At 55.9% G+C, this 11442-nt stretch overlaps 1 protein-coding gene across 1 annotated transcript in view; it reads right to left on the bottom strand.

The window, feature by feature from the left end:
- The window catches only part of MEGF6 (multiple EGF like domains 6), a 59893-nt gene that overhangs the window by 2636 nt on the left and 45815 nt on the right, over positions 1-11442 (bottom strand). The window contains exons 15-30 of the mRNA XM_026051108.1: positions 11175-11309; positions 10677-10811; positions 8324-8449; positions 7553-7684; positions 7104-7232; positions 6624-6755; positions 6119-6247; positions 5592-5720; positions 4380-4508; positions 2887-3015; positions 2627-2755; positions 1869-1997; positions 1386-1514; positions 649-780; positions 141-269; positions 7-72 (exon numbers count right to left, since the gene is read on the bottom strand). Of these exons, the coding sequence (XP_025906893.1) occupies positions 7-72; positions 141-269; positions 649-780; positions 1386-1514; positions 1869-1997; positions 2627-2755; positions 2887-3015; positions 4380-4508; positions 5592-5720; positions 6119-6247; positions 6624-6755; positions 7104-7232; positions 7553-7684; positions 8324-8449; positions 10677-10811; positions 11175-11309 (2019 nt within the window). The remainder of the gene's footprint in view (positions 1-6; positions 73-140; positions 270-648; positions 781-1385; positions 1515-1868; positions 1998-2626; positions 2756-2886; positions 3016-4379; positions 4509-5591; positions 5721-6118; positions 6248-6623; positions 6756-7103; positions 7233-7552; positions 7685-8323; positions 8450-10676; positions 10812-11174; positions 11310-11442) is intronic.

Here is an 11442-nt window from a genome sequence, read left to right as displayed (position 1 = left end):
GGTGGCAGGAGGCGCCCGCGCCGCAGCGGCACGTGTGCGCACAGGCCTCGCCGTAGCGCCCGGCCGGGCAGCCTGCAGGGAGGGCCGCCATGTGCCGGGGCTCCGCGTTGGCCCCGGCCCTGCCCGGCACCAGCACTCACCAGTGCCGCAGTCGGCTCCCACGTAGCCCGGCRGGCAGTGGCACTGCCCCGTGCCAGGGTCACACAGGCCCCCGTTGCGGCAGCTGCACAGGCGCTCGCAGCCGGGGCCGTAGCGGCCCTGGGGACACGCTGCGGAGCAGAGGAGAGGGAGAGGGACACGGTGGCCTCAGYGATGGTGGCTGTGCCAACGACGGCAGCAAACACACCACCGGCAAAGAGGTAGGGTRCCAGACTGGGGACAACACGCCCGAAGGCAGCCTGGGGAGCCCTGGACAAACACCGTGTCCCTGAGGAGCTCTGAGGACACGCTGCTCGCCCTGCCTCAGCCTCGAGCTGCAGAGCCGGGCACCAGCTCCCTGCAAACCCTCAGCCATGCCGCGGAGGAGCTGGGCAACCGCGGCAAAGCCAGAGGGTGAGCTGGGCATGCGGAGCAGCTTCGCCTGCCCGTGCAGCCCGCGGAGGCCGCACACCTGCTGCCCGCGCGCCCGCGGCACGCAGCCCGACTCACGCTGCTGGCAGCCGGGCCCGTGGTAGCCGGGCACGCAGACACATGCCCCCGACACCGGGTGGCACTGCTGGTGCGCGCCGGGGCACTGGCAGGTCCGGCCGCAGCTCTCCCCGAAGGTGCCAGGCTGGCAGGCTGCAGGAGAGAGACAGCAAGGCGACACAGCTCGCTTGGGGCCACCCCAATAGCAGACTTCTTCTTTGCCAGCCAGGTTTTAGAGGCTCTTCATTGCAGAGACAGTTTTCTGCCAGGCCAGAACCAAGGGCACTGGATCCCAGCTCCCGCAGCCCCGCAGTGATTCCGGGGCAGGGGAAAGCAGAGGACTCCGAGACAGCAGCTGCTGCCRCAGCACAAGCCAAGCCCTATCTATGTACCCCGGGCCCGCAAGCTTCCACCCCAGCACACACACACATCCCAGCTGCACCCATTGCCCCAGGTGAAGAATGTGCTCACGTGCCTCCGTCCCTCCCAGGCTTGCTCGCGCCCACAGGAGCTCATCCTAATTCTGATTTAYTGCACCTCCTCTTGATAAATGCAGAGCTCTGCTTTCCCCCTTGGCTTCCTGTGCTTTGCAAAGATAATATGGGCACGCCAAAATGTGTGGCACTCTTTAGCAAACCTCTTTGCTGGGTGGGGGTGTTTTCTTCTTATTTATCTTATTTTAAACAGCAGTGGCCTGCCCCACCGAGTTYCCCGAGCCTGTCAGCACAACCGCAAGAGGCTCATTCCCTCACTCGTACATTTTTCACATCCTGAGCCGGTAAATCCTGGCGGGCAGCCACACTGGCCCGTGACGTGATTGCAGGGCATCCCCAGGGGACAGGCACAGCGGCTGGCACAGTTCTTCCCAAAGAAGCCGGGCAGGCAGGCTGTGGGAAAACACGCAGGACGTGTAAGTATCTTGACTGGCTTTCAAGTTATTGTTAATGAGACGGTAGGAAAGAATCCTGAGGCCCAGGAATGAAGTTTAATTAAGGATTCAGTGTGATGCAGCTCTAGCCTGCTGTGACATAGCAAAGACCTTTGCCTACCAAGTGAACTAAAGAGMTTCACTGTGCTACCTGGGTGACTTCTGCCCGACACCGATGACGTGAGCAAAGCTCAAAGCRTCTCCACAGAACTTTCTACCCTTCCACGTCCCGCTGGGCACACTGAGTTCAGGTTGGCAGAAGGCMGCTCTCGGCTGCTGTGGCCCCTTGCTTTAGCACGCATGCAGCACTCACCCTTCTCGCAGCGCTGGCCTCTCCAGCCAGGGGGACAGTCGCACGTGCCAGTGACATGGTGGCACGGCACCTCGTCCCCGCAGTCACAGTGCTCTTCACAGTGGGCTCCAAACAGCCCCTTTGGGCAAGCTRCAGAGGTGCGAACACAGAAGGAGAGAGGGCAAGTTGCACAAACCAGGTGCCAGAGGTCCTATTTCACAGCACACCTTCCCTCATAGCACAGGGATTGCGGCTATGTGTTACACTTAAAGACAGGGCGAACACAGGAGTCTGGAGAATGACAGATGTCATTATTTGCTGGGGCTTCGGACCCAAGCCAGGCACTTAGGGTCAGTGCAATCAGACCAGAGACAGGCAAGTGCAAAGCAGGAGCAGAGAGGAGATGATCTCCAGCTCCTCAAGAAATAAATGACCTTTTGTCTCTACTGCCTGGATTTCTGTGTTGGACAGTTCCCAGGACACCCGCTACTCCGCACTGCGGCCCCGGCTGGAACCAGAGCCCCTGCTCGGATGCCCAGGGCTGGTGCTGGGGAGCCCTCTGCTCTCCTGCTCCCACCGGCCAGGGTAGCTGTGCAGCCCCTCCGTGCAGCCTGGACTTTAGAGAGGACCCCAGGGAGAAGCAGAGAGCAGAGCACTAGGCAAAGTTAGTCTACACACCCCAAACCCCAGCACGTGCAAGCCCTCTGCCGAGCGCAGAAACCCCAGTTTGCCTTAGAAACTGCCCSGCAGACGCTGGGGGCCGCGTGCGCCTCACTTACGGCTCTGGCACTTCTCTCCGGTCCAGCCGGGCGGGCAGCGGCAGAGCCCCGTGCGGGGCTCGCAGCGCCCGCCGTGCTGGCACGCGCAGCTCCGCCRGCAGCCGGCCCCGTACAGCCCCTGCGCACACTCTGCGAGCAAGGAGCGGGGTGAGGCGGCGCCTCGCCGCGCTCGCACGGGGCGGTGAAGGGACAGGGTGGGTTTCCATCGCACCCGCAGTGCAGCGCGGGCCCTTCCCAGCTCTCGGGGACGTGTGGCTTACCCAGCTCGCAGGCCAGCCCCGTCCAGCCGGCGGGGCACGCGCACTGCCCCGTGGCGGCGTCGCAGCTCCCTCCGTTTTGGCAGAGACACTGCTGGTGGCAGTTTGCTCCATAGGAACCGGCTGGACACCCTGCGGAAAAGCAGCCCAAAGAGGAAGCCTTCCCGCTGCCCCCTGCTCGGACGAGCACTCGGAAGCTGCTGCTCAGGGGGCAACCAGGACGGACCAGCGCAGCCCATGCTCCTGTCCCCGAGGTGACCACGGGTGTTGAAACATGACATCAAACCTGGCAGCCACAAAGCCTCTCCCCTGCCCTATCCCATCTGGCTTCCAGACTGTTTTGGGAAGCCCCCTCAATCTGGGAAGTGCCACCCAAGGAAAAGCTGAAAGCCCCAACACAGTAGCAAGGGGAGAGGCACCAGAAATCCATCACGCTGCTAAGGGAGCCCAGGGAAGAGCCATCGAAGTGACATTAACCAAGCACAGCGCTGGCGGTTAATGCACGGGACACAGAGGGTGGCTTTGGCTCCGCCACCAAGCCGCATGCTTGCCAATTCCCTCGCCATCTAAATAAAGCTTGGCACAAGGCTGCGATGGACCCGGCCTTTTCAAAGGCCACATGAAGGGGTCTTTCATAACAGCAAACTTGGACAACATGAACTAGATCGTGAACTCCGCTTGGTCTGCACTTTTCCCGGGTTTGCTTTCCCATTAGAGAAGGGATTTGTGTTCACCTCCTCGTTGTGCGGGGAGGGTCACAGCCCCGTGCTTTGCTGGTTCCCACCCGGCTGCAACTGGTGTGGGCTGGGAAGTTGCTGACACGGCCACACCACAGAGCTGCCTCGCGGGCAGGTAACCGTGCTCCTATCTGGGGAAAACTTCCTTAAAGTAGAGGCCCGCAGAAAAATCACTTAGTAACGCAGTTTAACCAACCCATCTGTGTGAGACATTGCTTTGGTGGGAGCAAATATATAACACAAAAAAGGTTGCGTGAGTCAGCAGCTGTGAAGGATGCTCAGCTGGTACTCAGGGACTTCAGTCCTGAGCTGCACAACACCCTCACCTTTAGAGCCACTGCTTAGCAAAGAAAAAGCATTGAAACACACACGTAACTGCTACCATCTGCACAGTTTCATTGAGTTTGCTTGAAAGCATTGCTGGCTTTGTGCCTGGGTGCTCAGTGCAGTGGAAGATCAAGCCTTATTCTATGTGTTGTACAAACTGCAAGTCAGGCAATTCCTGCTGCTCTTGGAGAGGGTAACCTTTTGGCTCATGTCTTTGTGAATGAATTAGTAAGTGCTGCACAACTAAGAATGATCTTATTTGCAATCTTGTTGTGCTCTCACACTGCCTCAGCTCTTTGYAGGTGCTACGCTACTGAAAAGTCCGATCAATGCACAGGAATGGCAGTTAGCAGTAGTGCACATTGGCACATTCTTCCCCCATGTCGAGGGAACGGACAATCTGGATTATGAAGTGACACGAGGCCATGTTACCTTGCTGGCATGTGGGTCCCGTCCATCCAGCTGCACAGAGACACTGGCCGCTAACGTGATGGCAGGTAGCGTTATTGGAGCAGTTGCACGGCTGGCTGCAGTTCTCGCCAAACGTGTTCTCCTGGCAAGCTTCATGGAATCACAAGTAGCAAAACTGTTAGATAACAGGTATTAACTACATCACCCAGACTCCTACTAGTGAACCAAGCTGGAAGAAGACCCAACACCCACATTAACACAAAATGGTGCCTGGCAATGTTGTGTAAGTTGTTTTTATGGTGTCATGGAGAAATAACAGCTGTATTCTACACAGGGCTGACATTCATGCAGCCTCCCCACAAGCGCTGTTGTTATTCTTAGTGTTACATCATCTGATCTGCTAGGAAACTGTTTTGCCCCAAGTCTCATTACAGGCAATGGCAGTTGTTGAGACAGCCATTCAAAGCTTTGGGAAATAACCCTGCAGACAGAGCGCACTTGCCAAAAGAGTCCCCTGAGGCTGGGAGTCTGCATCAACACTAGAGAGGTCCAGGTCCAAAGCACCTCTGAACCGCTCTAGTCCATAACACTTGGCTAAAAAGTTTACAAGAACAGATTCTTCTGAGATTTTCTGGTATTTCCTCCTTGGCCTATAATAGATGCTACACAAAGAAACTGGTCGTCTTGGCAATGACACCTTGGGACAGGGCCGGGATCTGGCAGTATCAGGCACATGTGAAGAGAGATACAAAAATGACAAAAGCTAAGTCAGCATTTTGCTGCCTCCCTCAGGTCTGAGCTTATATAAGACAGTGGGGCTCACCCTTTCTCTTTGGCAGTGCTATTCTTAGCAACAAAAGTGCAATTAAATAAAAGCACACAAACATGCAAGCAATCTCACAGAGGGCAGCACGAGACTGTGATGTCTCCAGTTTCTAGCTTCACTTTCTGCTAGGCACATGTACATTCTAAGTGAACACACACACACACAAACACACACAGTTGCAACTAGAGCTGAGCTGTTAGAGGAGGCACAGGAAGAAACGCTCATTTATGCAATCCGCAGAATTTGGACTCCTCTTTGGAGTCTTTCTGCATGAAGGGACAGAGACAGCTCCCACTGCTGGTCCTTTTGCAAGGACCTTCTGAATGCAACGTTACCTCTACAAACACAGGCTGCCTGGGCCCCTAGCAGATGCACCTTAGGTGGCTGGAGACCTTAGTGACACCTACTCTGGTTGCAGATGGGGCCGGCCCAGCCCGGTGGGCAGTGGCACTGGCCTGTCGCGTGGTCGCAGTGGGCTCCATTCTGACATTTGCAGGTTTCCTGACACTCCAGTCCGTAAAATCCATCTGGACAGGCTGTGGAAAACAAAAAAAGAAAAGTCCCCCCACACGCCAAATGCCTTTATAAGTGTCAGTGTGCAGAGAGGGACACTCTCAAGGAGGAGATTCCGCTCGGAAGCATGGAATGCTGTGCAGATGTGACAGTTTCCTGGGGCTCCTGCCTCCCCGACACGGTGGCAGAACTYGAGCTGCATGTTCACAACGGGCACCCAAGGCACACAGCACAGCCCGGGGGAGAAGACAAGCAGTGGCAGCAATGGGGGCTTCTGCCTCCCAGGGCTGTCTAGGCTGAGGGATTCTCTTGGCCAAAACAGTGTAACTAAGGCAGGCAAGGAGCACATCTCCCATGSACAAGACGACTGTGATACGAGAGAGTTTCCCAGCACTTGGCTCCTCCAGCAAAGGATACTCACCGCGMTCACAGAAGGTGCCTCTCCAGCCCGGGCTGCAGGTACAGGCGCCGCTGACATGGTCACACAGAGCCCTGTTGGCACACTGGCACCGGTGCCGGCAGTTCAGCCCAAACCAGCCTTCTGGACACGCTAGCAAGCAGAAGAAGCAAAGATTGAGCAGTCTGTCCTTCCCCGGCTCCTCCACAAACCTCTGTTACGGCAGGAGCTCGGGCTCTGAATGGAAGGGATTTGGCTGCTGCTTTCTACAGTGGGCTCTTGCTCTTTTTAGATGTCACCAAATCATCCACGAAAACAGCAGTGGACTGGCAAGACCATGACATTTCTGCTATAGAACTGAGGAACTAGTGCCAGCGAAAGCTGCACCAGGGGCTTCAGCGAAAGCTGCACCAGGGGCTTCTCCAGGATCTGGACAGTGTAAAGGCAGAAGTCTCCTGGGCTGCGGTGCACACCTAGGCCATCTGACTTGGCTTAAGGGTGACATGGAGAGCTTGCTGCTGGCACTCACTGTCTTCACAGCGGACTCCTGTATAACCGGCTTCACAGATGCACTGCCCCGTCACCGCATCGCAGCTCCCATCGCTGCTGCTGCAGTTGCAAACGTTGGCACAGTCCAGGCCCCAGCGACCTGGGTCACAGGCTGAAAGAGAGGAGAGAACACAGCCTTCCGCCGTGCTTTGCTTCCCAGGTGAGCAAAGCTATGGGAACAGCTCGTCTGTCTCCTAGGGGCATTATTTCCACTGATTAAAAACGGCTCAAGCAGGAGAAACATGGCTATAGGTTCCCAGGAAATGCAGTGGGGACAGCGAGAGCTTCTGCTCCTTAGCACACTTCCAATGTGAATTTATTCTSCAAGGAAAGAACACTGAACTGGAAGAGCCTGGCAAGACAGAGCAGAGAAGCTTGAAAGATTCTGYGGAGAGAGTTTTGCAGCAGAGGCAGAGCATGGAGATGTGCACCGGCGCACAGGAGACCGAGGGTACGTTACCTCTCCGGCAGTTAAAGCCCGTCCAGCCGGGCGCACAGCTGCACTTCCCCGTTGCTGGATGGCAGTGCCCCTCRTTCCCACAGCTGCATCTCAGCTGGCAGTCGGGGCCAAACCAGCCCGGCGGACACGCTGCCAAGGCAGAGCAAGGGCTGCAGCTGGGCTGGGCTGCATGTCAGTCCCRACTAACCCCGCGTGTGCCCACATGGCTCCCTAGGGCAGCCGTGGGCACAGAAGCTCCTTGCTGGAGCATCCCTGCTCACTCCGGGCAGAACCAGCACGGACACTTATGGATTCATGTCCCTTGCTTTGTATGGGAATGGTTCCCATATGGACACAGGCTGGAAGGACTCCAGGGGACGCAGTGCAGGGTTCACCCTGCTGACAAGGCAGTGGCTGGGGAGCCCCAGCACYGCCCCACGCTAACCCGAGCGCACCGCACCAGCACTCACCATCCTGGCAGCGGGGCCCGGTGAAGCCCGGCGGGCACACGCACCTCCCCGTGGCCGCGTCGCAGCTGCCGTTGTTGGCACACGCAGCACACACCTCCTGGCAGCCCAGTCCCCAGCGACCTTGAGGGCAAGCTGCAGCACGGGCACAGACAGCACGGGCTGCTCAGCACTCGTGTCCCGGGAGCGCCGAGCAGAGCGAAAGCCGCCGAGCTGGAGAGCCCGCAGTGCCAGAGTGGCCTTCGTCCCCGAGCAGCAGCTCGGGCCGTGGCACGGGCCACAGCAGGGCGAGCTCGCCAGGCTGGTGCTGCTGGGGCCACCGCTGGACTCTACACAGGAGCCCCCCCAGCTCCCGTGGGGCTGGCATGTCCCCAGTGCAGACCCCAGGCCAGGCCAGCCCAGGGCTTGCTGCTGCTGACAGAAGGAAGGGCTATACAGCTCTCCAACACCTCCAGCATCCTAAAATTTGCATCTCTCACCCGCCAGTGCAAAATACACATCTATACAGAAAGATTCCTTGCTAAGGACAGCAACTGAAAATATGTCCTTTTATTCATTGCACATGTTGTTACTATATATAGGTATAGGCACTCAGCATCAACAACAGAGCTAAGGGAGCTGGTGCTTCTGTTTAAGACTTACGATCTAAAGTTGCACTTTTTTTCCCCAGATTTCCATGAAGATGACTCCAACTGCACTAGATGCTTTTAAAAATGACTAAAAGTGATGCCTAGCTGCTTGGCCTCAGCCAATCTGTCCCCACTGTTTTCTCACCTTTTCCACAGTCATGTCCAGTCCAGCCGGGCAAGCAGGTGCACTGGCCCGTGACGCGGTCGCAGGGAGATGTCCCACATGAACAGGACAGCAGGCAGTCAGCTCCAAACTTTCCCTCCGGGCACTCTGCAGGTGGAAGAGCACTGAGGGTTACAAGACACATCTTCTGAGAGACTGTGCACAGGCGATTGCTGGTCAGATCCTGAGTCAAAAGAAGAAACCTTCAATTCGGGGAGGAAGTTACAGTTATTAAAGGTTTCTGTGTTGCAGAGAAAGATTGTGCTAATGGGCCTGGATGTGACCACTCTATTACCTACACCAGTCTCCACGTTCCCTGCAGCGAAGGCTCTTGGGCTTCCATATGCCTGTATTTATTTTCTGTGTGAAATCATCTTGTCCTTCCAAACGCAGCCCCCGGGCATTGCCCAGCCTCTGGTGCCAGGGCAGCCTCCAACCCAGCCACTTCTCCTTCTCTCTGCTCCCAGGGCCAGGACAACAGTGCTGGTGTGAGAGAGCTCAGCTCACTTTTTGTGCCCAGTGACCCAGCTTAGCAGCCAGTTAGTGACATGCAGACTGAGGGCCTCCGACCCAGACAGCCCCAGCTCCCATTTGCATGTCTCAGAAGAGCTTACCCTTCTGTTTTGTTCACAAAAGCCAATGTTTCATAAGGCTTTGGCAGATATAAACACGTCAGCTTTCAGAAATAAYGAAGGAAAAGTGTACCAGCTTGTAGACTTAAAATGACACAGTGGAGATTTTTGTTATTCCTGCTCTTTGCTAATTGATGGCAGATGTTCATCTTCACCCTTTAATAATTTCCAGATCTGAACAACAGCCAAAAGCCTACTATTTCAATACAAATATTTGTGTCATTTCCTGTGACTCTCCCTGACAGGATTAASCTCCTCTCTTATTCCTTACAAAAGTGTCCCGCCTGAAAGCGCCCGGCTCCCCGAGCGGCTCGGCGGCCCTGGGCACCGCACGTGCTGCCACGTGGAGAGTGGGAGGCCAGAGGTGGCCTTGGGAAAGACCCCTGCCTCCCGGCTGCCGGGRGCTCCCTCGGGAAGCACGAGCCTTGCACAGGCTGGCTGCATCRCCTGCTGCAATTATTGCCTCCTTTTAGCACTTGCTTAATAGTTGCACTCGGGAGAAGGAGCCACTGCTGCAGCATCGATGGACTGGACGTGTGGACGGCGGGACAGGTTGCAGCCCTCCCTGCAGCTCCAGCCCCGGCGGCACCCAGAGGCTCTGCCGCTGTCCCCCGGGCAGGACAGACACGGGCGGGGGACCCTGCAGGGAGAGGGAAGCAGGATGCTCTTCACCCTTCTCAATATGACGCCGCCAGCTTTGGTCTTTCCTCCGGGGAGCATCTCAGCACACAAGCTGGGACCCAGGAACGCACTGCTGGCCCAGCAGGGAAATATGGGAACTGCAGAGACATGGGAATTGCCATCCACCTCCACAGCGGACGTGGAGAACAGAACCAGGCACCGAGATGCCGGGTGGTGCTGAAAGCCCTAACTGTAAATGAAATGCAACCTTTTCTTTCCACTTGCAGATCAAATAGAACTTTAACATGGAATAGAGAACATGGGGAAATATGATACCATTCTGCCTGGAAGACATCAAAGGGGGAAAACATAACTAGACCTACCCTCATCTGCAAAAGGAACGATGCCCTAGTGGCAGGACAAAGCACGGCCTTGTTCTCCCTCTCTGCATACAGATCATTCTGCACCACAATTCCTGTTTCCCACTTGTAAGGGATTGTTGTGTTTTGACAGAGACCCGTCAAGGGCAATTCTTTTATTATCTAAAGCCATTTCAACGCTCTGCTCATTAGACCACGTGTGGCTGGCTAGGAGGTCTGAAGGAGCGTTAAAAAGGAATTTGGGGAGTTCTTCCATGTTGTTTAGCTAAGAAGGAGTCTGTATGTGTGAGGCCAAGTGAGCTTACCCTGACTTCTCAGGAGCGTGCAGGCTGCTGAGGTGGAAAGCTAAATAAAACAAAGTACTCAAGAAAGAGGTTTGAGTGATTTGGACAGGAGCAGAGAAGGTCCATGCAATCCAAAAACCTTCACAGAAGARGGGATGAATAAATGGGAGCTTGGCCTTGGCCAGCTGACACAGGCAGCGTGTCAGGACAGAGCACCCGCTTCCTCACTGTGCGGCACGGAGCCCTGTCAGACAGAGCCCAGGCGCACGCAGCTCCCTCCATCCTTGCACCAGGAGGAGCTCCTCCAGCGCAGCGGTGGGAGGGCGCGATCAGCAGAACTCGGACGAGGTCCTGGGGGATAGATGGGGAGACCATCACCCAAGTGACTGCAGTGACCCTGCTCCTCACACGGTCTTACCTTGATCACAGTTCTCCCCGTGGTAACCTCGGGGACACTCTTCCCAGCACTTTCCAGTAACATGGTCACAGGACGCTTGCAGAGGGCAGCTGCATTTCTTCTTGCAGCCATCCCCATAGTAGCCAGGGTCACATTCTGTTAACAACCAGGATTTAAGAGAGAAGAGATTCGCTATTACTAGACTGGAAGAGCAGGCAGCACAACGTGGATGTCAGAGCCATGGACATGGACCAGCTCACATTGAGCCAACAACTGGACACAGCAGGCTGGACACAGTCACCCTGTATCTCTACAGGCCCTTGCACCCAGCTATGCAGGTTCTGGCATGTTAGCTTATCTCTAAGTCTGATAAACAGCTTCATTCCTAATCTAAAGGACAAAAGGGAAGACATTCTTAGTGGGATGGAAACAAGGCATTTCTTCTCCAAGGACAATTAGGGAAAAGAGGCCGTGGGAGGAGAAGGGGAGATGCTTCATCAATTCTGCTCAACAACTTACTTGTCTCGCACCACTTGCCACGGTAGCCAGGTTTGCACGTGCAGGAACCGTCCTTCTTGTCACAGTCCTGCGTGTTCTGCTGCACGCAGCGGCATTCTTCAGAGCAGCCAGGGCCAAACACCCACTTTGGGCAAGCTAGATGCCGAGGAAAAGAACCAGTAAGTGACATTAGAGGTCAAATCATACAACACGAGGAATGACACCATTTCCATCTGGCACTGATCCTTCCCAGGGACAGGATTTTCACAGATCATAATCTGAGAGCAAA

The sequence above is a fragment of the Nothoprocta perdicaria genome, unplaced genomic scaffold, assembly GCF_003342845.1.
Source record: "Nothoprocta perdicaria isolate Ctin4 unplaced genomic scaffold, notPer1 scaffold_72, whole genome shotgun sequence".
Lineage (NCBI taxonomy): Eukaryota > Metazoa > Chordata > Aves > Tinamiformes > Tinamidae > Nothoprocta > Nothoprocta perdicaria.
The sequence above is the reverse complement of the archived record's forward strand: the minus strand, read 5'-3'. Positions and strand labels throughout refer to the sequence as shown.